The sequence below is a fragment of the Enoplosus armatus genome, chromosome 21 (assembly GCF_043641665.1).
Source record: "Enoplosus armatus isolate fEnoArm2 chromosome 21, fEnoArm2.hap1, whole genome shotgun sequence".
Lineage (NCBI taxonomy): Eukaryota > Metazoa > Chordata > Actinopteri > Centrarchiformes > Enoplosidae > Enoplosus > Enoplosus armatus.
This window is the reverse complement of record NC_092200.1, coordinates 14,145,480-14,171,804: the sequence shown is the minus strand read 5'-3', so window position 1 is coordinate 14,171,804 and position 26,325 is coordinate 14,145,480. Positions and strand designations below refer to the sequence as shown.

At 40.0% G+C, this 26,325-nt stretch overlaps 2 protein-coding genes and 1 non-coding gene across 3 annotated transcripts in view; 1 reads left to right on the top strand and 2 right to left on the bottom strand.

Moving 5' to 3' along the window:
• Nucleotides 1-111: 111 nt before the first annotated feature.
• trnac-gca (transfer RNA cysteine (anticodon GCA)) lies at nt 112-183 on the top strand. Its single transcript has one exon. It is a non-coding gene; the product is annotated as a tRNA-Cys (tRNA).
• A 428-nt stretch (nt 184-611) lies between these two features.
• Nucleotides 612-1,805, bottom strand: LOC139304644 (cytidine deaminase-like). Its single transcript, XM_070928565.1, has 4 exons — nt 1,658-1,805; nt 1,331-1,442; nt 1,091-1,148; nt 612-936 (listed from the first exon to the last, which is right to left on the bottom strand). The coding sequence occupies exons 1-4, from the start codon at nt 1,803-1,805 to the stop codon at nt 802-804; spliced, it is 453 nt and encodes a 150-aa protein (XP_070784666.1). The 3' UTR covers nt 612-801.
• Nucleotides 1,806-2,824: 1,019 nt separating this feature from the next.
• c21h11orf65 (chromosome 21 C11orf65 homolog) overlaps nt 2,825-26,325 on the bottom strand; it is a 37,854-nt gene continuing 14,353 nt past the window's right edge. Inside the window, 8 exon segments of the mRNA XM_070928564.1 lie at nt 2,825-2,892; nt 3,175-3,230; nt 3,357-3,527; nt 4,124-4,254; nt 4,423-4,632; nt 4,735-4,788; nt 4,865-4,957; nt 5,036-5,126. Of these exon segments, the coding sequence (XP_070784665.1) occupies nt 2,825-2,892; nt 3,175-3,230; nt 3,357-3,527; nt 4,124-4,254; nt 4,423-4,632; nt 4,735-4,788; nt 4,865-4,957; nt 5,036-5,126 (874 nt within the window).

Here is a 26,325-nt window from a genome sequence, read left to right as displayed (position 1 = left end):
ACCTTGTAATAGAATGTAACATTTCAGTTCCATCATAATTTAACACAACCGCAACATAAACACTAGTCGTAGTTAATAGTAAATACTCTGCATTTGACTGATGTACTGTAAGGGGGTATAGCTCAGTGGTAGAGCATTTGACTGCAGATCAAGAGGTCCCCGGTTCAAATCCGGGTGCCCCCTCTTTTCTACCCTTCAACCACTGACTGTAAAGTCACTGAGGATAAGTCAACATTTTGTAATGTTGTTCAGAAATAGTCACAATTCCAAACTCTTAATAATGCAGTAAATAACTGAGTGTAAATGGTGAAAAAAGTAATATTGACAAAAAATATAGTTAGCTACTCTGTCATTCCCTCACATATTTGACAGCAGGTATTCAACATGTCACACTCATGGGTGGTAAAGCTCGTAAAAGTTGTTATAACTTTCTTATTATTTTTTATATATTTCTTATTGTTCCACTTTTATTAAGGAGATGGAAATACATTTAGTTAACAAAATGACTAGAATAATCCAAGATCATCATCACATCAAGCCTTTTCAAGATACAAGCCTTTATTTAAAATACATGAAAGCCAAGGAAGCACATACTGAAGTTCCCAGTGGAATGTATGCATCAGATCCTTGCACTCTCTATTTTTCCTGTTCACTGAGCACTCTGTTGTAACATTGGTGTCACAGAAATTGAACAGTGCATCACTTCAAACATGAGGCTAGAAATCACATATATGATTTTTATGGGGAGAATATACTGTCATAACAGCTCCAGGAGACATCTGATAGCCATAATGAATTTGATCAGTTTCTTTTTGGAAAGTCTGTCTCCTTTTCCTTCAGGTACTCAGCACCCCATGACAGTGGAAGCAGCTCCTCCAATGTCATCATGGTGTAGGATTCATCCACCTTGGTCATGAAGACGGGCATATCACCAAACTGAGAGGGGAGAGATGAGGTTTGAAAGATGGGGCAAATGTGTGTTCTCATATGAGGGCTTCTTCAATTAGCTTTGACATAAAATGAATAAACCTGTAAACAATTCCAACTGAGATCCCCAGTCTATAGAAATGTTTTGATTCTGAATAATTACCTCTCTTATGACTTGTCGGCAGGCACCACAAGGAGGGATCACCCGGTCCTCCAGGTCACTGCAGAAAAAGAGACTTTTTAATGGAAGTCTGGTCTCTCTCTTAGCAACAAATGTGACACACAATTTCAATTCAAATCAAAGAAGTGTGAATCTGAAATGTTTTCACTCACTCACTTACAAAGTCCACTAACACAATTACAGTTAGCATTTAAACATTCAAAACAAAAACATAAATAGTACCTAGAAACAGCTATGGCCTTAAATTTCTTGTATCCTTCAGAAACAGCCTTGTTTATAGCAGTCCTCTCTGCACACAGACCCAGGTAGAAGCATGCATTTTCAACATTGCAACCTGTCAAAAAACAAGGAAATACTTTATTGTAATTGGTCAAGGTTTGTCACACTGCCTGATTCAGTGACCTGCCGTTTTTTTAACTTATTTTAACAGCCAGCGGTAGCTGAAACACACAAGTGACGTTTCTTTAGTTTAAACATAACTGCACACTTTCTGCATATGTCGCTGTCGCTCGTGTGACTATTTCAAATTGACCAAAGATCATGTTTTACCTGTGAAGATCCTTCCATCTTCTGTTAACAGGGCTGATCCCACTCTCAGCTGGCTGTAAGGACAGTAAGAGAACTCTTTGGCCTTGTGGGACTCTTGAATAAGAGATTTGATCCAGTCGTCTGCATCACCGGTCTTCAGGGTTGCCATTTCAGCTACAAATATGCATACACTTACTAGTATGAAAACAACTTCTTTAAATGAAAAAAAATAAAGTTAGTTAAGCTATAGGAAAAGCAGTGAAGTAGATCATTATTGTAAAACAGTAAAAATGTGCTCAGGCAGGTGTTCTTACCTAATTTAACAAATTCAACTGACCTATGCAGGTGTGAGAGGAGTGAAGTCAATTGCAGTTTGATTTCTTTGAGCTTTGTGTTGAGATCCCTCTTCTTCAAGTAGCTCCTTTCGTCCAAATTACCATACATTTGCCTGTTATATTTGGATAACAGCTATCCGAAAAATTCACATTTCACCGGAAGCCAATCCTCCGGGTGTAGCCCGCTGTTTGAGGTTACAATCAGTGTAACTTGAAACATCTATTGTTTGATGGTAGATTTGACAAGTTCGGTGTAATTTAGTCTGTGTTGTGGTTTGCAAATGACCGATTTGTCCACACAGTGAGCTGCGGTGACCGAACCAGTGCCTACAGCATTGAAGATTCATTTTACATACACGATTGTATGAAAAGTCGATGCCTTCACTCATATTTATATATTTGGCTAACAAATAGGCAAAACATTCAACTGACACCAGTGGGTCTCTCTGATATTCAAGAGGACTTTTGTTGGGGCGCAGCCAGATATCTCCAGTTATGACCAGTTTGATTGAATAATTATTATAGATTTGTTGATTTTCAGTCACAGAATTTCATCTCACTCAAACACTAAAAAAGAATGATTTGAATAATGTCTACTTAACTGATATAACAACAATCACATTGATCATATATATTTTTTTAATTATTATTGCATCGATAATAACTTGATCGCATAGATAATACGTATATAGTTATTTGGAATTGGAAATTATAATTACACTGGTTTGTGTCCTATCTTGCAGATACAGCACTGCTCCTCTGCAGACCTGATATGGAGATGAAGTGAGACTTTAGAAAATGATAAAATGGATATCACTGCACAATTAGCACATTGGCACTGGGATGGTTTTACCTAACTGTCTTCTTCAGCCACACCAGCAAACTAATGTGGATCTACCCTGGGTGGATATGAATGAACATCTGCAAGAGGAAGAGGAGGACAAGGGGAGAAGACAGAGGACAATGGGATGGAAGGAATGAGAGATCCGTGGAAAACCGAATGTAAACAAAAGCATGGAGCATTACAGTAGATGAGATATATGCTGATGGAAATACAGCCGTTAGTCCTAAACTTAAACAGCAGGTGGCAGTACAGCATATACTATAAATCATTTAATAAGCAACAATAACGAGTCATTCCTGTGGCAGCAAAGACAGCCATCACTACAAATCATGAGAAAAGGAATTTTTTTTCAAAGGAACCTTTGCTCGGCTCAGAGGAGTGACTGCAGGCCAAACGTCTCCACTCCTCCATGTACCTGCACAGGCAGAGTATTAAAATAGGTTACAAAATGATAAAGATTGAATTATTTTGACCCACTTTAAATTACAACTAGTCTATTGAACAGAAAGCATCGGAATGTCACAAACTTTGAGGATCTTACTCCTCAAAGCTGAGTGTGTTGGTCCAGGCCAGGAGCTCATCCAGCTCCCATTCCAGTATCTCATCGTCTCCCTTCTCTTCAATGGTGTCCATCACTTCCTGGGCTGAATTCCCCACCAGCGCCGCCATGTGTCGGTGTGCTGGATGAGTCTGCAGACGGCCCTGGTCATGCCTGTAGGTAAGGGAGGGAGGACACGCACACTTTTACACAGGACTGCGCAACACACTGCCACAGTTGTTTATTGGTCAAAAGACAACTTTTCACTGTTTTTGAGGTATTTCTAGAACTCTCAAAAACTCTACTGTCCTTCCAGATAAGAAAAAAAATCAAAATTCACTGCACAATAAGAAATGTTTTAACTCACAGTTGTGATTCCATTTTCTAATCTAGATAGAGATAGAACCCGGAAATTATATATGCCCATGGTTAAGTTGTACAGTTGTATTTAATCATTAGTCCATTTCTGGACATTTTCATACAACATAAACTGTACAAAATATATGTAGATATGTCCTTTCTGGCAATATGGATTGAACAGACGCAACTTTCAATATGCCATCAAAATAGCAGTGTTTTGTCAACAGACCAGGGATTTATGAATGTATCTTTCAGCAGAACTGAAGAATTTAATAATAATACACAATAAACACAAACTGAGGCTAGTGGTCATCAAGTGGTGATTACTGGTTATCCAGTTGAGGCCACAGTGGCTGTTGTACAGCAAAAGAGGGACAGACAAATATATGATGGAACCTTTTTAAACTCACATCTGCTTCAGCCATTCAATTTTCCTCCTTTTCCTCCACTTGTCTACATCCTGTTGCCGCTGCAGCCTGGAATGGTGAAAGTCCATTTTTTTGTTAGCACCGATCTCTATGGGCTCACCCGTTGGAACCACCTATCAGAGAGGAAGAAGCACATCAACACAGACTTTCAAACATCTGCTTTTAGTGGCTAGCAGTTGAACTTATATCTGACTTTATTTTTCATGAAATAAACAGAGTCTGAGAGCATTATGTTGTAAGCTAAATGTCCATCAAACTATTTGATACGACACGTTCCTCACCTTGCAGCAGAAGAGCCTCCAGCTGTTGTTCTCCATACGGTGGTACCATCCTGAACGGTCTGCCTGCATAAGAGGCCAGCCATTGTTGGTCTGCTGGGCCACAGGCCTCTTGAGGCCTAGCTGGGTGTAGTCCCTTGGGCTGCTGGCACACACGTCCGCGATGGGTCGATGGGTGAAGATCTTGTAATAGATGTTGGGAGGAAAAGCAATCTGAAGACAAAGGTATACGCCGGATGTTAGCAGGTACGTCTGCATAATCATAGTCACATAGTTGTTGAGTGCTTTACCGCTATTTCCCCCTTTAGCTCTCACCCCTCCAAGTCGAAACCTGATGAACACCCCAGCAGCAGCATCCAGTAACTCTGCCTACCACAGGAAAATCAAATGTTAACATTTATTTTGTTTGTTGTTTTGATTTTATAGAGAGGATCGTTTCTGGTACCTCTCGAGGATTGACAGTTTTGAGGATCGTCTGTGGATCCTGCTGGTTGCAATGGCTGATAAGCTCTTTGAAATACTTGAAGACCTCCCTGTACTGCAGTTTGGGTAGGAACAAGTTTTAGTTTACGCCTGTGCCTGTGTACTCTAATTAGTGTGTGTACAAGACACCCACCACATATCTTCTCCAGGCCCTCTGAATGATTGCGGCTGCTTTCTGCTGCAGAGTTTCCAGTTGGGCCTCCTGGGGCCCCTCTTCCTGTAGGCTGGAGGCGTGTAGAGAAATGAGAAGAGGAGATCAGGTGGATTAAGATTTTCTTCATTCGTCATTTTACAATATGTTTGCAGTCATTTATTTAAGATGCAAACGTGTGTTGCTTTGAATAATGTTTCTTGTAAGGAGCCAAGTTTTTATGACAGCCAAAGGTGGAATGTAACTACATTTACTCAAGTAGTGTACAGTCTTGAGGTATGTACTTGTACTTTACTTAAGCATTTTCATTTTCTCCACTTCATTTCAGAGGGAAATATTTTCCATTTTATTCCACTCTGATGATGAATCTACCCAATGATGATGCAGGTAGTGTCACTGTTTGTTGTTATATATAATTTAATAAAACATTCTATTTTGTATAGGTCCCTCAGTGTTCTTTAGTATACCATACTCAACTTCAAATCAATTTGACAAGTTATGGGGACATTATAATAAACCCTTGACTAACCCTTAAAATCATAATGTGACCGTTTTTCAGGGAATAAAGTTCTGAGTGGCAGTGTAACTGGAGTAATAGTTAAGCTAACTCGGTTTTTGTGAATTAGCTAAGTTAGCTAACGACAAGACGTCCTAAAACGACTGAAAACTAACAGTTAGCTAACTAGCTTAAATAAAACACATGCTACACACAGTATTTAACAACTTATACGATTTAATATAGTTAGATTTTTCGCCTTATCATGACTTAAACACGTTTAATAGTCATACAACAAGAAAGCAATGCATTACCTCATGACTTCCTCTGTAATTGAATGTCTAACTAAAAGTTGCCTGCTAACGAGAGTTGACAAATTATTTCATGAGGTTGCCTGGCAACGTAGTGTGGCAATGTCGCTACAATACGGCATACCATTTCCGGTATATACTTTCAAAACAATAAAATTCATGTCTATAAAAATAAAAAAGGTATGCTTTTATTTTGAAGACGACGTCATCAGGTAGTAGATTCAGACATGACACACTAAATTATGATGGCTCAAAATCAGTTGTATTTTCTTTACTTTCTTGTTTTACTTTATCAGCGTGTGAGAGGAACACAGACCTGATTTATATTCAGTCAAGGTGAATGTAATGACATTTTTACCTGCTGGCCATTAGATGGAGCTCTTTAACATGCAACTAAGAAAACTTGAAATGAACATGAAATGGACATTTTCCTTCGCCATTCTGACAACACAGTGTAAAACAGGCAGTAAGGAGCAGCTAGAGCAACAGACCAGGGTTGCCTTTTTGGTTTTGAACTGGTTGTATAGGTTCTGGAGTTGCAATTGTTTATGCCCCAAATCACTAAGGATCTTTGCAAATCTTTAATGAGTAACGTTCTTTCCCCTAAACCTCCTGACTTGAACAGCCGGGCCCTCTGCCTCTGTCAGACAGTGTTATTTAGTGTCATCCCTGGGCTGTATGTGATTTCTCTCTGGTCATAAGCAAATGCAGCAAATCAGACCTGTTGATGTGTTTAAAGTGACTTTACGTGTCTGTAGTAAAACATCCACTGGACGTCTGAGAGAGTCTTACAGAGAGTAAGGAAACACTCGAAAGCACGTGTTAACGCGCATGCACACACATACACAGTAGCCTAAAGCCTGCGTACACACTCATGAACCATGATCATGGGTTTGTATTCTGTATTTTTCATTTTTTATAATAATTTAAGATGGCTGATTGCAACAATAGGTCATATAGTGAGGGAAATAAAAGAACACCCCATGCCCGATTTGCTGTATTTGTTGGTAATATAAAGAGTTAAGCAAATACAACTCTCTCTGTATTTATTAGCTGCCGGACTGGAAATGTACATTACTTAGGCTCACAGGTAACCCAGGTGATAGTCCTGTTGGCTCTCCAAACTCATAGTTCAGAACCAAAAACTGTTGCTCATATGAATTGCTAACTAGACAGATGTCCGTTATGCAAATATCCACAGAATACATTTCCTCACCACAGCCTGTGGGCATGTAACCAATCTCAATTTGTGTTTATTCAAAGCAGAAGTCTTCTTCTTATTTCAGTCTGTTTATTTTCTCCAGGGAGAATGCTCTGTCATCTTGACTCCTAACAAGGAGAGACATTTATATCAGCCTGGTTTTCACGCTTCCAACACGTACAGAAAAAACATTTGATTAGTTCAAACTCTTGAAACATAACTTTCTGACATCATTTCAACAGAATTTAGATTTCTGAATATCTCGTAGACCTTTTTTAACTCCACCTAAGATTACATCTGAGCAGATGGAGGGGAAGGTGCACACACTTCAATTCCATTCAGTTTTATTTATATAACGCCAAATCGTAACAGATTATCTCAGGGCACTTTTCATATAGAGCAGGTCTAGGCCGTACTCTTTAAAATATTATTAACAGACCGTTGACAGTTGACAGAGGCAAGGAAACTCACTCAAAGTCACTCACAACAGGCAGAAACCTGGAGCAGAACCAGGCTCTGGGTGGGCAGTCATCTGCCTCGACCGGTTGCGTTGAGAGAGAAAGAGAGAGGGGGGAACCTGAACGCCTCACTGTTCGTAATTGAGTGCTTTGTAGCAGAATGAAAATGATCTTTCTATGGTGTAATAAAAAATATAGATTCTGATTGATTTACGGATTGTAATTGTCTTGTGACTCTGACCTGACAGTCACACCTGCTCTGATGAGAATGAGATGACAGGGAAATGTGTTGTGTCCTTGTATAATAACACCCAAGGACAAATTATATATTCATACCATTACCATGGGTGTTTCCATTTTCATATCAGCCCTGCATTTTAACTAGATGTGCCAAATGTGTCCCTGAATGATTCCTCTCCTTCGTGCTCCTCATCAGCCACATACTGATGCTGTGTTATTTCTTCCACTTGGATTCTGATTGTTAGTATTTCTGTAGCGGTGTAAATGGCTTTTACCTTAAGGCTCAGGAGAGACGACAGTCTGATGAGTCTCTCCCAAATGGAGATGCTTTGTCTCATCAATATGGGAGCAACACAAGTACACCATCAATCACTTTACCGAATTCTTTCACAGATATTAGGGTGTTTACTTATCTTAAGCAGTCCAACCCCCAGTGCATTCCTCAGGGCAGTTTGCTCCTTCTGCAGGGCAACAAAGGGGGGGGGGGCAGAAAGATTGTGGTGCAGTGTTAGGACATCCGTGGTATTAAATCAGACTGTTTATTCATACATGATAAATACAATAGCATCACTTTGATCTGGCTGGAGTGAACATGATAATGAATGAGGAAGTAAAAAGAAATATAACTATTGTCATTACAGTCTGCAGTTACCATTGGGTACATGGAAAGATTGTGGAGTAGCTCTGCTAATTTGAAACCATAGAAATTATGATTTGGTAACAATATATTTATTCACATTTGTATTTAGGATAACAAGATTGTGTGAGGCAGATTTTTTAGCATATTTATATTATTATTATATATGCTGTACAAATAAAGCTACTTGAGCTAAACTTGTGATTTGGGATTTTAAATTATAAAAATTAAACTGACTTGAGCTTAAACTACCAGCTACAACAGGCTAACTGCACAGGTCACGCCTCTCACCAACCAGTCAGATAGAACCAGAAATGCTGCCACTGAGTGGGTGAAAATGACTTAGCGAGGGAGCAGAGAAGCCAAAACTCCCTCAAAGTAATGGATCTTCTGTAAGAGGTAATAGAACACAAGAAAGCTTGACCAAACCTTAAAAAAAGGAGACCAAGCCTAAACATCAAAAAATATTGTGACATTGTCCACTTTGATATAATTATTAGTGTACATCCAATAACATCCACTCAAATGAGCACATCTGGTGCTTGAGCTCAGCTGACAGGATTGTAGGGTTATATCAGACATAAAAGGCTGGGAGCTGCTGGATATCAGAGCAAATCAATAAAAATACTGATCTCATCCAAATATCATCCTTTAATCAACTAAACTGAGTATGACAAAGAATGAATGACAAAATGACTAAAGACTTCTTGAGGGTCTGAAGGACTAATGTCCCAGCTCCTCTCCCTTAATGCATTTATCCAGAAATAAATAGACAGAACATATGCAAAGGATGCTCAGACAGAGGACCCAGGTGGCTTTGAGTGGGATCTGAAATCAAAGTCTTGAGCAACACACTGAAAGTTTTTCTGCACAGTCATCGGAACTCCTCATGGATACGAGCGCTGTGTAAATACCGCGGAGGACGATGACTCAGGGCTCCATGTAGCTTGGTGATTTAGCTTGTGAGTAGTGCTCCAAAGTGTGAGAGAAATTCCCAATGGCTACATTGGTACTAAATCATGACACTTTGTAGGGCTTACACAGGGAAATACTGAAATATGTCTATGAGTACTCATGTGCCAACACAGGCATACAAGTACAAATACACCCACATATACGGACACTGAGGTACCTTTAGCATTGCCCCCAATACCAATTAGTCCAAACATGGAGATCATGGAGGCTGGCAGGTTCATCTATTATTAAAGTGTCCCGAGCAAAGCCTGGAGTCAACTCTGATTCACACACCAGCTAGTCGGAGCAGTTACTCTCCTGCTTAACGCTACAGACGAACACGGATTCAAAAATCCCTTTTCAATTCTAGCTTCTCACGTTAAATGCTTAATTACTCACATTGGGCCTCATGCAGGAACCACTTGTATGAACAGATTGGTTCTCACGTGGCATGTACAAGTGGTTTGAGAGAATTTGTGGCATTTGTGGAGTCTTTCTCATTTGACCTGACATCATAGTGCCTTAATCTGAATGAATTCGGAGTTTAAAAATGGTACCATGAACCACAAGTGAACTAAAATAAAACATCTTGTACACCCATCCTGTGTAACATCACCTATTCTCTTGTCTAATATCTCTGTGTCTGTCACATGACTGCCTCTCACATTAGTCATGAACCGCCTTGCTGATGCTGATTCCTGTTACAAGCTCTCTTTGCACTGTGATGATGATGATGGAAAGACGTTATTTAGTGTCTCACTTCATGGATCCTAAACCGTTCCCTCTTTATCTCTGATGTCATGTCGTTGACAGCTGTCCTATTAATATATTGTAATTGTTTTGGGTCCTCTGCTTCTATACTGATGCTGGTAAATTTGTTTGCTGATTTCCAACAGCAAGACTCCAAGCTCCGTGGTGTGAAAAGAGAGCGGAACAGGCCTCATAAGGCAATTTTAGGGGTGTTGAGTATGCTAATGATGATTGAATTTCACTTCATGTTTTAATTGGCCTTTCTGCACAGACAGAACCTGCAACTTCAATTCCATTAAAGTTTATTCAAACAAGATGGCCGCGTCCTCAATGTTGACAAAAAGAGAGAAAGGCAGCATCACTTTGTGCAAGTCTTCTATGAGTGGAAAGTAATAATATGGAGCTGCAGATGGCTGGAAGACGCAGACAGTCTGGTCCGTCTGATCTGCAGTGAAGATCGCTTGACAGCAGCCATGACAGAAATCAGGAGTTGGAACTGCTCAAGCTGTAAGACAGCCCACCAAAATTTGTGACCTGCCAGGAATCCAATAGAATAGTCCGAGAGCCAGATCGTTGATCATTCAAGCAATTAATCAGGCGTTGTGAGCGCCCTCAAACTGCAGGTCAAACGAAAACTGATCGCCTGTCCGGCTTAAGAGAGCTCAGTGAACCTGACTTGCAAACACTTCTACCAGCAAACTTCAGAGAAAACAGACAGATTTAGGATGAGAATATGAAAATGTTCTTGCATAAGGCCCATTGTGTCCCACACCTGAGAATGTCCCATATACCAAAAGACTGCTATGAAACAGAGTACCTGGGAACAAGATGATATTTAATAATGCAGTTGGGATGAACAGTGCAGAAAAACATACTAACTACTTTGACATAGTACACAGAGCTCTGTGGGATGACGTGTATGTTTGTATGTTTAGATGACACACTTGTGTACAGTGGCCACTATGTTTGTATCTGTGTGTGTGCAGTTTTACTGTATGCATGCTCATACTGTACATGAGCACAACTGAGCCAACTTGTTTTACAATCATCTTGCTCTGTTTGTTTTTGATAATTACACTGGCCCGGCTCCAGGCCAAAGCTCCAGATCACAGCCAGCGTCACCACGACAACACCCATCACTTCAAAACTCAGTGGCTGTTTTCACACTCAAGGGGATGGTAAAACTGCTAAAATGACCTTTTACTCTCTCAATTTATTCGGTCTACTGGATCCTATGTTCTCAGCCTTTACCTCTCTCACACTCATACATACGAACAAATGTGTGTATGTGTGTGTGTACAATACTTTGATGGCGTTTCATTGACTACATTAATTCCAGAATCCCCAACCAATTTCTTAAAGGAAAAGTCCACTTTAAAATTTGATATTTTGGGAAAAATGATACCACTCTCATGCCTGTAAGGTAAATATGAAGCTATAGTACAACCAGCAGGCAGTTAGCTTAGCTCAGCATAAAGACTGGAAAAAGGGTGAAGCAGCGTGGCTTGGGTGGGTGACATTGCTATGTCTTGTGTTGGTGCACTAACTTGACGTTTGGCTAGTTAGCAAAGTTATCGACTTGCTAGTTTTTGATCACAAGCCAAGTCAGCCGACCAAATCCAAATCCTTACATCACCAAATGCCCGTATACAGCTGTCCATGAGGGTGAATTGCACTCCAAAAACTTTAGGGCCACCAAGTCGCAAAAAATATCAATTCTTGCATAATGTTGCTTCAAGTTGATATGCCAAACTTGTTTGCATGCAGTTGCCTATACACATCCAGCATTTAGCTCTGTTTTTGGTCTCAACCAACTCCTGAGGGAAATCGGACTCTTTCGTTGCTCCATCCTCCTCCACTTTGTTCACCAGCTGGTCTCTAAAATTGTCTGTCATCCATTTGGTGCTCGGCAGATAGTGTACAGTGGGTTTTTAAGAGCTTTTTCACTAAAAACAGCTGCCTGCTGCAGCTGAAAACGACACTGATGAGAGCAGCAAGACTGAACCAAAGTTGTGGGCCCGAAAATCAAAACAATACGCTGAAAGACGCTATAAAGCTCTGTAGAGCTGCAGACTGCAGGTGATAATCTCTCTACGAGCGACCCCTTTCACATACAAGTAGTCATGTGATCCATTGTTAATATAAAAAAATGATGATTGAACACTACATGTTTTAAGATTTACATTCCAGTCCCAGTAAAAACTCAGCATTTCCAAATTTGTCTGCTTTCTTATTTTCAGTGGAACAAGTATAATCAAATCTACCAGGAACAGTTGCTTAAAGGCCTTTGAAGGATGAACACACAGCAAACTTTTTTCTATTGAGAAATACTGTATCCATCAAATAATGACTGAAACGATTTCAGCAAAGCAAAAGGTCAGGTAGCTATTTTCTTTTAAAAGAGGGGGTTTACAATGTGACATGACATTTTCAAGATCAAAACTACTTTTTTCTTTTGATATTGAGTTCTACCACATTCTTTACAGAAAAGAAAATCACCATTTTAGAAAAGACAATAAAGACAGTATGAGAGTGATGACAGACAGTACAAATGATCTTATTTGGTATTCATAAGTTGGGATGTTGCAGCTGGAAAAGAGTTTGCTTTCAGCCCAAGGCCATTATTCTTCATACTTTCACAAGTTACGGAATGATTTTCAAACATTTATTCATTATGTTCGAACTTGAATACTTTACATCAAACTACACACCAATGAAGAAGTATATGTGCTCACAAAGGCAGGAAGGCTCGATCACACACAAACACAGACACACACGTGCTGTAGGAAGTCATGGAGGAGATCTGAAGTAGATTTCTTTATTGATTCAGGGACACACCTTGAGACTGTGTGTTGAGCACACTTGTTAGACTTGATAAGGCATCTGTCTTCATCTTGAACTTTATGTTTTGTTGCTATTTTCTTTCTTTCTTTCTTTCTTTTATTTTATTCAAAAACAACACAGTGCTTCTATTTGATGTCATCATTAAATTAACCAAATTATGGGTTTGCTGGGAACTCCAGACTGTACATCCTTTAAGATGTAGCAGAGCTGCAGAGAATAAAGCCATGTACTTTATCAGAGCACTTCAGCACGTACACACTTCAAATCAGTAAGTGGGACAATAGACAAAGCTCCTTCTAATAAACCTAATAACAGACTTAGGAGGGTAGTAGTATCAGGGTTGTCCTTTCATTCTCTTTCTTCCTCACCGACTCTATTGTTTGCTCTTTCTATCTTGTGTTTTCCCTTCATCTTTATCTTTTTTCTGCAGCCTCTCTGGTATCTCCGACTCTCCGTCACAGTCTGCTAGTCTTCTCCCTTTCCTTGCATGTCTCTATCCCCCTGTCTTCCTCGTCATCTGAAAGTGACAGCGCCATGTGGCCGTCTGCGGTTTGAGGCAACACGCAGCTCTCTTTCATCCTGACGGAGAGCTTCCATTAATGACACTGTTTTTCTTCTTTCTCCTCTCTCACTTCATCTCAGGTTAAATAAATTGACTGACTGAACACTCATTCCCTTTTTTCATCATTGAACTAATTACCTTTTCTATTCCCTTCTTCTTTCTCAAAGAATATGAAGCCAACAGCTCCTCCAAGAGCCTGTCAGTTTTTACCTACTGTATCTACACTTCCTCCATCTGTCTGTTTGCTCTCTGCCAAGTTGTTATCTGTCTTCTCTGCCTGTTATCCAGCTCAGTGTCTGTGTGCCTATTTCTCCTCTCTCCGACACGCCTGGTGACCCAGTCATTCTGGTTTTCTTCCCAGCTGTGTTTCCATTTGTTGAGAGGGAGAATGATAATGTGCTGCTCTACAAAGACACAAGCTCCTTGAAAATGGTGCTATTTATCCTCTGATACCCGAAAGTCAAATGCTGAAAGCAAACAGGACTGTGTTTAAAGCCACCCTGAAAATTCTTAATAAAAGATAAAATATTGTACTCAACATGAATTAAATAGTTTTATCTGCCTAAACTGGCCTGTTCCTTCTGAGTACATTTTTCTTCTTCTTATGAACTCATTCATGCGTTTCCAACATAACACCCGCTGTTATTAAGTTTAAGGTTGTTTTTTTTTCGGTGATAGGCCTTGCCATCACTACCAGAACAATTTACTTCTGTTTCAACTAAAATGTCAATCAAGTTTATCAATCAATTGACAGTTTATCACTCTATTTTTCAATTCAAATACATTTCATTCCTTTCATTCTTAATTTGTTAGCATTTTCATCACTTTCTTTTCTTTCAATAATTTTTTGTTACTCCCACTCTTGAGGCCATTTTCCTTAAATGATAAATGGCAATGTTGTGTTGTGAATGATGAATGATAAATGATGAATGTAAGACATGGGAGATTATGAAATGTGTCATATCGCGGCTGTTTTAATCAAATCAGCTTTAAATGAATGAAATCATTTTGGACACATTTATCACTCCATTTTTCATTTCACATCCATTCTTACCCTTCTAATTTTCAATTCACATGCATTTTATCAATTCATTTTTGTTACTTCCACCCCTCATATGTTGAAGATTATAGTCACCAAGTTAATGCAGCGATATCCCTATAACAACGACTGGTTAATTAAATAGATTATCTGTTTTTTGGGGGGGTTTGGTGCATCCATAATGTTGGAAATATGTCCAAATTAAACCAGAAAGTTGAACTGTATACTGCAATGGATGTAAACAACAGTTTGCAACACAAGTTTGGCTAAGCTGTATGATTATCTGACTGCTCATGTTTCTTGCCCTGTTAGACCTCTTTTTTAGTGATGTTGCTGCACTCTGGGATGGGAGCTGTAGTTGCTAAATGCAAAGAAAATAACTGTTGTCTCTGTGTTCCAGTGTTTAAGTAGCTAAAATGTCACTGTCCAGCACAATTAAGAGAGACCGATGAAAGATGTGTGACTTTCTCTCTTCCTGCTGTGGAAAGGTATAGGGAACAATACCTTCATTCCTGTCTCCTTTAAACGTATTAAATATGTATATACACCTTGCTGGAAGGTGCTTGTGTGTGTCTCCACATTCGCATCAGGCAGCGGTAAATGCAATCAGGACAAGAAGAGTTTGTTTTGAATTGTACACATGAATACCAACTAGAGGGAGATTGCACAGCCACATAGTCAAACACTCTCACTCATACATACGCACACATAAAAATCATCACAAACCACAAGGAGCCTGTCTGAGGCCGCTGCCTTTTTGTCTCGTTATTATAATTCATTTAGGCAGAAGCCCAACAGGAATCGAGGCTTCATTAGGCATAGCCTTCCTGTTTTCCACCAGAATCTAATTGAATGTAAACAAATATCCGGCAGTGAACAAAGTAGCCTCCGAGGATCTCCGTTACCACTTCCTTTAATAGTTACTGACAGTTCATTATGTGTTTAGAATGACTTTAGAATGACAAAATAGCAGCTCTTTGTTGAGGTTAACACATTCATATAGATTTATTTGAAATCGGAGTGTAAAACATCCCTTTATTCAGAGTGGAAATTGGTTTCTGCACTGTGAACAAGGTGCAACTTGTAGGTTTTGTTTTTTTTGCCAGAAATCAGATTAATGTTATTGCCTGTCTGCTTAATGACAATATCTTGTCTCTATGTACATTATTAGCTTGGCGTGTACAGTGTTTAGTATGGTTTGCACCAGACCTAGGCAGCCTCCATCCTTCCCACCACACTGGCACCTAGCAAACAAGCTACAAACAAACAAACTGGCCAAGATAAGTAGGTTGCAGACACTGCCACAATCAAAGTGGCAGGCTTAGTGTTTATTTACTGAGCCTGGGTGTCTCATTTAGTGGGAGGAAAAGTTGTGCCGATTCTTTAAAATGGGTGGAAAGTTTTTTCACAATGGAAGCCAATCCTGAGCTTGCGGATTAATAACAACAGCGTGCTTCTTTATTGTTCCTTGAAAGGAAATCTTCTTTCTTCGCCTCTCTCAGCATAATTTTTTTTCCCATTTCAGTAAGTGGTGAAAGCTGACACAACAGTCACTTCCAGCAGTAGCTCAAATCTGAATGCACCCCAGTGAGTGTTTGCTTTTCATCTATGACACCATGTTGTGGTGAATATGTTCAAACAAATATGTGCAAATGTAATAGAAATGAATTACACAGTACATTCTCTGGGCTTTGCATAAAACAAAAGATGCTCTGTGACAGGCAGGAGTGAGAAAACAATGCCTCCAGGAAGAAAAGTAACCAATTAATAACATCTAAGCAGAAAGAAAAACAAATTAATTATTCTACCTTTTCCAAGCCACCTTAAGGTTATCACTGTTTTCTAGTATCTCAGCTTGCATTTGCTATTGGCTCTTGGCCATCTCTTTGAACCTGGCGTGGCCCGAGGGAAGGCAATATTGGTGTGTAACTTTTTTGGTCTCAACAACTATTGGATGGCACAAACATTTGTACAGACATTCATGGTTTCCAGAGGATGTATCCTGCAGACTTTGGTGATTCCCTGACTTTTCCACTAGCACAACCACGAGGATGACATTTGTTGTTGTGAGTGAAATGTTCCAGCAACTATTGGATGGATTGCTATTAAATTTGGTCCAGACATTCATATTCATATTATTCATATATAGGATGACATTTAAGCACTGCAGTGGTCATTTAAACTTTATCAGGTCAAAATTGTAATTTGTCCAATACTTGAAAAACAAATGACCTTCCCATCAGCCTCAGCTGTACCTTGTGTTTGGTGCTAATTAACAAATGATAGCATGCTAACTTAACTTAAATGAACATGGTAAACATTACACCTGCTTAACATCAGCATTTTAGCATTGTCATTGTGCGCATGCTAACATTCGGGCAGTCTTTTAAACTATGGAACATGGTGCGCACTGTGTGTGTGTGTGTGTGTGTGTGTGTGTGTGTGTTTGTATGAGTGTCGAAAGAGAGAACAGGTGCTTCCTCCTTTTGCAGCTTTTCTCCACTGACCTTTTCCCCTCAAGAAAATGACTTCACGTGTACTGATATCAATAGCACCAGATTGTGTCCAGATATTTTTTTCTTATTATTTTTAGCCACTCGTTTCCCCCATTGTTCAAGATTAACACAGTTGTTTAAATCTGCTCACAAGAGGTTTGATAAAGCCTGAAAAAGCAGAATTAGCCTCCATCACTGTTGTTATTCCTGGGTCCCATATTTTGTGCTATTTTAACATGGCCTTAACTGGGACAATAAACAATGTTTTCTTCCCTTCTGTGACCATTGTAAAGGTTTGAATAGAGACACTGATTGCATCGCGTTTTCCCACTGTGCTAATAGTCGAATCAGTGCAAATGGCAACATTAGCAGGCATCTCAAGGTGCTCAGGACAAACAGAAATGATTGTTCATCAAATGCAATCAGCAAAACCAAAGACACCTGATAACCCTTAATTCCAGTCAAATTGCATGAGTGGAGAGTAAATAGGATCTTGTGTACAATACTGGTAAATTAATACTTGCATAAGGATGAAGTATGACACCTTGGTAACATCTTCTCTATTAGTTTTGGCCTAATCAACCCCAAGAGAAGAGTCATTACTCTATAAAGTGAAAATTTCTACAGCGCGAGACATCAACATTCAGCTCTCTCTCAGCCATCACTCTTGACACAGATACTGTAGGAGTTTCCACAGGATGGGTGACTCAGTGCAGGCACGTGCAGGACAGCCCTATTTGGAAGACCTGTTAATGGCTTTCCAGTCTGTCCAGAACTTCCCAAAGAGCTCCTCCAGCCAGCACGGAGAGGTTTGCTCTGGCTGTAGGTGAAGGCAGGAAGACGAGTCTGAGCTGCAGGACGCTAATATTAAAGGAAACAGGAACACATCTGTGTAAAACTCCAGGTGCGGCTGGTGCGATATTGGTCATACAGTATGTAGTCAGACAAACTTTACTCTTAACAAAGTTCACAGACTGAGCCATATCCTCTATATGAAGGAAGAGGAAACGTTTCAAGTGGTAGCAAGTCATTTATGACATCTATAGGACCATTAGGAATTACAAAGAACTTCATTAGCTTTATAATAAACGAAATGATAAATGCTTCCGCTGTGTTGTTACCTTGTGTCAGAGGCTATGCAACTCTATACTAAAAAATGGGACAATAGATTTAAAGGTAAATACCTTCCATCATGTAAGGCTTGCAGGTTCATCAAGCTAATGAGCACTGCTGCCACTTTAGAGCATCACCGACTTCATCAGCTGCTTCCTCTATTACTGTGTATATGGCCAAAGTGTTGGCTAACAATTGCCTCATTGCACATCCAGCAGAGACAGAGCAACATAAGTATTGATTTGGAGTCATGTTTTAGCAGCTAAATGCTCTTCTCAGTTCACCAGTCATCAGTCTGCTGGTTGGTGCAGGGCAGGCAGTGTATTTCTCATGTTGATACTCAAGAAGACAATGCTCTTATTACTCCAGGTCCACAGCTACGTAAATGCTATTCAATCCACTCCTAATGACCTCATTAAATTGGGGCAGGACGCAGACTAATAAGAAACTCAAAGCATTGACTAAATGAAGAGCCCAAAGACCCAGATAAAGACTTCATTAAACTACCTGCAAGTGAAGGTGCTGAGAACGCTCACAGATCCCAGAATACAAAAGTAAACAAATAATTTAAGCTGTTTATCAAAAGAGTCAAAAGATTCATTCTTTATACATCGGCCACAGTACATTTGCACATTTGTAATGCGTCTATCCCTAAACAGAGTACTTGAGTTGTTGATTTCATTGAAAAATGAAGCTTGAAGTTGCACGTTCAATCAGGCTGCTGAATGCATTGATGGGGTTCGCAAGAAGTGATTTTGTTTTTACAGAGAGAATCCATTAGCAATGCCTTCCTTCACCGCGTCTTTATTCCACTTGAGTGTTGCACTCGTTGAATTTATTCTGCTCATGCATGCATGAATTTTAAACAAGTTTTTATTATCCTTTTTGTTCTTTATTTATTTGTGATTCACTTATACAACCATTAAACACATCTAGTCAATGTCATTTCAGTTACAGAATATGTAACAATAACAGAATAATAGATGCAATGTGTTACTGAACATACTATATGTATACTGCTGCCTCTCATTTTGAATTGTATAATATGTGCTCATCCTTTGGGGACCACGAATGTCTGTACCAAATATAATTGCGAAGAGTTGCTCAGGCACTGACAATGCCATCCCAAGAGCTAGCATGGCTAAAAATGCCAGTAGTAATGAAGAAATAACAAAAATACCAAACAGTTCAAAGTGATACTTGGCCATGGCCTCCTTCATTGCTCTGAATTGTATTGTTGTATTGGATTGTAGTTGTAAATCAGGCCCTGAAATCCTCTTGGGAATAGAAGGGAAGAAGGACACTCAAATGAGGTTTTAACTGGTAATTAATTCCTGCTAGCTCTTTGTGTGTCTACATCTGTTTGCCCTGCGACAGAAAATCTAACTGCTCTTTTCTTCATAACAGCCAACATGTTGAAAGACGTAGGAGATGAAATAGGGAACCAGACAAATTGGACCATGACTGAGGACGGAGACTGTGTCCATTTCAGTTAGAAATTAGAAAAAAGGGCGATCTTTGTCAGAAGTGCTTCTTTTTCACTCTGTAGTTCTCCATCTCTACAGAAACCCACAGCATATACCTGTATATCTAAGAAACATTCTCATATTGGATTTGACCTTCTGAGCGTAATCTTAAAAACTAGTGCATAACCTCAGATAGCCTCTCATTATATTCTGCTTGTTTCATGTTCCTCTGTTGGATACATTTTCAGACAGAATTCAGTGTATGTCTATTAGGATATCATTAAAAAATCAGTGTAGCTTTGACTGGATTAATACACCCTTCTTAAAGTACCTATAGTCACGGCCATGGCGGTGCCCCAGTATTTTCTTACCTGTGCTCTGTCTCTCTGTGTGTCTGAGGTGTGGCAATCCCTCTCTGACTCTCCTGGATCCCTGCTGATTATGCACCCCTGCTGAATCTGCCCACTTGCTGTCCACCTACTCATCAACCCAGCAGTATTTCAACCCTGGCTCTTCACCCACTGGGCGGCAGATCGTTTGCTCAGATTCAGCGGTAGTCAGAGCTTGTATTTCCAGTGTAGTGTATTTCTGAGTACTATTCCTTGTCTTGATTTCTAATAGTCAGTGTCTTTTCCCATGTGCCATAGTGGATCATTTCCTGCCGACCACTGTGCACCCTCACCTCTCTGCCATCCACCATCGCCCCTCTGTTTCTGCTAGCCAACTTCTCCTCGCCTCTCCACCTCCAATTCCCTGTTTCCCTATAATGAATCTACATTATCTCCCATTACCCCTGTGTCTGTGTCCTGAACTTAGGTCCACTCCTGAACTAAATGTAATATAATTGGTTTGTCTGCAAACTGTAATGACCAAAAGTTGTATAAGATTCCAAGGAACATTATCAGAGGGTATAGAAAATGGGTGGATAGATAGATGGAGTATAAGAAGTCACTATTACAATAATTGTGGTTATTCATCACTATAAAGTGTATAAATGTATTTTCTGTTAAGGTGGTTTCTCAGCTCTTGAGCAAAAGTTAAAATCGGCCCACCATCTCTCCTCCTAACCTTTCCTCAGCAAACCCTCTCTCTGCCTGGTGCTTTGGAAAAAATACAAAAAAGATACACAGTATGCTGCTTCGGCAAGTCGTCTTTTCGGCTCACCTTGAAAAAATCTTTTGAAGACATAGCAGCAGAGGGCGGTGAGATTATTAATGTTTGTGCTGCTAAAGTGACTCTTGCAGACTTCAGTTTGAAAATATGAGCTGCAGTCAAATCAGAAGAAGGAGAAGGTTTTCAGGCAGCAGTGGTGCTGTTATTAGACCTGGTGTTTGAACTGAAGACAAATATTCAATAGCACAGCTATCGGTAAGAAGAGAGTATACTTTATATGCACACTATTATGTAATTTACACCTTGATCTGATCACAGGCAGAATCGAGATCATGAGAACTCCTATAATACCCGGTGTAAATGCAAAGGCCTGTGGATCAGATGTAATTATCCAGATCCATGTTAAAACTTCCTTTTCTCTCTTGAATCAATTAGGCCACTTGAATTATCACAAGGAAGACCTTTCAGAAATCTAAAGTTTTGATAAGCTTCATTTCCTGAATGAAAACTTGCAGATACCCCTTAGAACAATCAGTGCCAAGGTGTGTTTGCTACTTATTCATACACGTGGCATTATGTTACACGGTGTGTATGGTCTCAGTACTATTCAGTTGGTTAAGTTACTGTCACAAATCTAATCTCAGGGCTGTGAGATCAATACAGGCTAATGTGGATATTACAGGATGTTGTTTCAAATTAGCCGGACAGGACGACGATGAGATGATATCAAACAATCAATCATATAAAGTCTCTCCGATGTATTGTCATGCTCAAGTTGATGTATTTCGTAACATTTGGGGTAATCCATTTGCTTGCTGTCTTGTCAGAGTCAGATGAGACAATCGATATCAATTTCTACGGCTTACATTTCTTAGTAGCTCTCGGCTACTTCCTAGAAATCAAACACAATCTGTCTTTCTACCATGTGATGACTTCAAAGTTACATTGTCTGCTGCTTTGATGGAAGTTGGAAAGCATTCATTAATGTACAGAGTTGGATGTGGCTGCTCAGGTGCACCCTCAAGCTTCTTCCCCAGCTGCTTTCTGAATCCTTATGAGATTCTTTCTTCGCAGAAAGGCACAACTCCACATCAGCAGGTATGAAATAAACATACCTGCCAATGGTTTTTGCCACTGAGCCACAGCAGGGAAGGTTACCCAGGTCCTGTCACACTTGACCAGAGCAGACTTGTAAAAAAGATAATACGACCTCATCAAATCCCCTATGAATCCTAGCACTCTGGTGGTTCAGATCATTTTCCCCAAGCCTCCCTTCTCTGATGGCTTGCCAAATGAATCTTGCAGATGTTGTCCTTAGCATAGAGTCATAGCACAGTCTAGCATCTATACGATATGAAGCCTAGTAAATGTGACCCCATTTAACATATTAGTTGAATGGGTCACAAGTGGTAGAATGGGCCTGAGATAAACAGTGGGTTGGTGTCTTCACTTGTCTATCTAACTTTTCATCATTGTTTAGGTCATTGACTGCCTGACATGACCGGTATCAGGTGTGAAATTTCAGAATTACACAGGTTAAAGGCTCGCCACCAGTGCAATATGTAGACATCACTGAGAGAAAGAGACATCAGATTGTGAAGCAGAATAAATGTATTCCTGACAGCAAGAGGGCAGAATGTAGGGCTACCAATACATCAAAGAAACTGTCATGGTGACAACACCTTCATGACCTTCCTGCATCTTCTGTGGAAAAGTTCAATCACACCAGCATAAATGAATTCAATGGAGTGGAATCACAGCATCCAGCAGTTATGGGCTTATTTGCTTCTACTGCTGCCTGTTGCTGAACCCTGTTATGGACCAAGTAAAAGTACTTTTAATCTTACCTGTTCTGCCTGTGAGTTCTGCTTTTCAGTCCACACATGCTTTTGAGACACATTTATATAACCTGCAAATGAACTCACCGCTAAACCACCTCCCCACAAGCCGCCCTTGTCTCCAAAGTACGGCAAGTCTTGAAAGGTGCCCTATAACAATATGTAGAGGATGGTTATGCTTGTGCTTTTGTGAGTTGAGAATTATTACCAAAGAATTAGAATGAGCGAGATTGAGAAATGAGCGTCTTTTGTCTTTTGAAGATATTAGAATTAGTTCTTTTGATTCTTCTTAATATATGTGAGGTGCATATAAAACCACCCCAAAACAGCCAGTTTATCCAACTCGGAGATGCATCGGCTGAAAACACACAAGACTGCATCAATTTCCACCAGGACTGACCACTTTCTACAAACAAAACATATGCCATCAGAGTAACTTGAGAAATGTTATAATCACATGAATATTCAACACGTTTAGCTGTACATCAAATGACTGTTTCAGGGGACATGAGATGTTGTGGCAAGGCCTCCCGAAATCTTCTCAAACTATCAATGCCATTGAAGGAAACAAATCATTGTCTGTGTGTATGTGCGAATTTGGACCATAAATTGACTGTCTTTGCCCAAAACTCATTTGGCAAACTGTGTACAATCTCTGCAGCGTGTCACCTCAGTAAATACTTAGTGATTATTTGTCACAGAGGACGAAGAAATCGACTTATCCAGAGATTCTGATCGATAATCATTGCTGCAATTAAAACCAAAGCCATTTGAGCGGACACTTTCCCGGAGGAACAACACTGAAACACATCTGAACCCTGGGAGCTTGTTGTACAAAACAACAATTTTAATGGAGGTCATTAAGTTACCCTTAGCTATAACTTGACATAAAATACCTCAGGAGTTATGAGTTAAGGCCCTGTTCTAAGCAGAGGTGTGTTGGTGGATAACCTGCTCCCTCCCAAAGATGCTCCCATCTTGTTCTCAGTGAACATGCTGGATTTGGATCGGAGCAACAGCATCCAAAAGGCTTTATTTTGTTTTCCAGAAATTTCCATCTTTGAAAATTGGAAATGACAAGGGAGCACTCTTGTATGACTACAGTCCAGACAGCGGGGAAATGGCTGTCATCACAACTCACAGGAAGTTATTGACGTAGTGACTCAATAGGAAATAATTACAGCTAGAAAGATGGGATGAAAAACAAGTACTGACAGGACTTTCCTGTTCCCTACACATACAATCAGCTAATATTACACACATCATTCCTGTACGTATAATAACATACATAAACACACAATTCTAGATGCTATTCTGCCATCATGACAGCATCTTGAAGAGTTGTAATTTAAACTGTCAGCCATGCGATGCTGAGCCTGGCAGTTGCTGTTTCCGGTGGATAATTATCATGTTAAAACATGTTGCTACGTGTTGACACTTGATTGCATACAAGTGCTGATGTAGTCAATGTACAGTTTTGTAAAGGAATAAGATTACATTTTATTATGCATTTCACCATTTAAAAAAAAAAGATACACAACAATGGTTACTGGTTTAAAAATGGAGGATAGACGCAGGATTATTTCATGGTGGGGAAGTTTTATTAACAATGTATGGCTACTTCTGCACAGTATAATATGAGTTCATGCATTCTTCAATCTACATGTCAACCTTAACATTCATGCATGTGGGATTCGTCTTTGGGCGAATGATGAATGGGAGCTAAACAGGCAGCTGAGAATTAATGTTTCCCCAAAACAGCTGATCCAGCTCTTTCATAAGAGGCAAACAGGGCCATGTTGGATGATGCATGTTGGGAGCTACTGTGTTAAAATGGGCACCTTCAGTTACTCGCTTTCTTATCACCCTGTCCTGTGCAATTTAATTTGAATGCAAAAATAATTGACGCTCAATATTGGCAACACAAAATGAGAGAATATCCTATCTTAATATCTCGTTAGGGTAGAACCAACATTAAAGCCCCCCAGGTGAAGTGGAAGATAAAGATAATAGCAAATCCTATTCATGCACAGCATTGTGTAATGTAATGTTGATAACAGAGTTTGAGAGACAAAGAATAGAGAATTTTTAATGCGGTGTTGCAGTCTGAAGATTATGATAATGCATCTGTCTCCAGCAGGTTTGTCAGAGTCAGTTTACTGGTCATGAGGCGTATCACTCAGTTGCATACTGTCTTCTGTGGCTCTGGAGGAGCTTTGTCAGTTTTTGATCTCACTTTAAGCTCAGAGACACTGTTTTAACAGAAAGCCTATATTACAAAAGATGTGGAGAAAGATGTGTAGGCAGGGAGATTCAGAGGAGTTGGAGCTTGACCCAGACTAGAGACTATAAGTGCGGATATTTCAGCCTCTTCTGCGTCTGTTTTTACCATTAAGTTTCTTTTTCTCACTAGCCAAAGTCTAACCAAAGTCCACTTTTCAAAATCCCTTTGTTTCCCTCCCTTTTATTCTTTCAGGTTGATTTTCTGACTAAAGTCTCTCTGAATGTTGTTTTTTTACTGAGTTGATGAAGATGTGGATACCCTCATTGTGTCACCTTCGCTGCTCAAAGCAATGAGCTTGATGAGCAGCAGCGAGTGACTATTTCGGCCCTGGTTTTCACCTGTCAGGCCACGTGCAGGCTGCCCTGACTTATTGGTGAAGGTTCTTGTGGGTTTACTCAGCTGTGATATATATACATGTGTGTCCCCCACAGTTCTGATACTAAACCTACACCCTTGCCCCTTTTAAATGCTTTTTGAGTGACACACAGTTCAACCGAGCTGAGCTTTTTCTGGACCTACTTTCTCACGATTTAACCAATTGAGGATTAAGCTTTCCAGATGAAGTTCTCAAATCATAATATTTATACTATATTGGAGACCCTCCAAGTAAATGCAATAAAGCCATCCGCTGGGAAGAGAGTGCTGGCTCACTGTTTCTTTCTGGTGACGCAAAACAAAGAGCTAAGTCTTTTTCTCCTCCCTGTACGTCAGCGATGCTCACAACGTTCATGTTTAACCAAGCCAAGAAAAAAAAAAGCTTTCCAGCTGATCACCATGGCCCAGAATCAATTCGTATTAATGCTTCTGCTCTCCACAGATGGCCAGTGTAAGAGATCAATTCTGCAATAAATACATAAGCAAAAAACTACAATATCATAATTTCACGAGTGGATGACGAACCTACTACACTAACCTCTACTTGTGCCTCTTTGCATCTCTTAGAGCTCAGTTGAATGATGCACAGCAGTCATGCGGAGTGCATCCTCATCCTCCCACCAACTGTCTCTCTCATTTCTATCCCTCCCCCCATGGTCTCCTTCGTTCCCACAATTACCTTTCCACCCAACTTCCCCTTTCTTTCTATCTTTCATGGCTTTGTGGCATATCAGTCCTCTGATCCAGCTTCCTCCACTTTACCTCTCATCTTCTCTTGTACATTCCATGTCTCTTCTCTGTTTCCTGTATCTCCTCCTTCCCTACTGCATGCAACCTCCTCTCTTAATCCTCTCCTTTGATGCATCTTGTTTTTGACTGAGCAACGGTCTCAATGGATCCAGCAAGAATCCCTTTAATCCAATAACTTCTCTTCATAATGCTTGTGTCCTCTGAGGCCAACACCAAGATCTATCAGTGGAAAATAATGCAAATGAAGTTGGGCCGCAATGAAGGCCATTTGAGATAACCTGAAATAAACTGTTGGCCTGCTTGTGTGTGAGAGAGAATAGCATGTATACAGCAGTTTTCCTGCAGA

Bases quoted from the DNA above. Each gene is read 5' to 3' on its own strand.
- LOC139304644 (XM_070928565.1), bottom strand. From the start codon at position 1,805: ATGGCAACCCTGAAGACCGGTGATGCAGACGACTGGATCAAATCTCTT. The intron at 1,443-1,657 runs GTAAAACATGAT...GTTTTTTGACAG, and splicing joins AGATGGAAGGATCTTCACAG to GTTGCAATGTTGAAAATGCA. The intron at 937-1,090 runs GTAATTATTCAG...CTCCCCTCTCAG, and splicing joins GCCGACAAGTCATAAGAGAG to TTTGGTGATATGCCCGTCTT.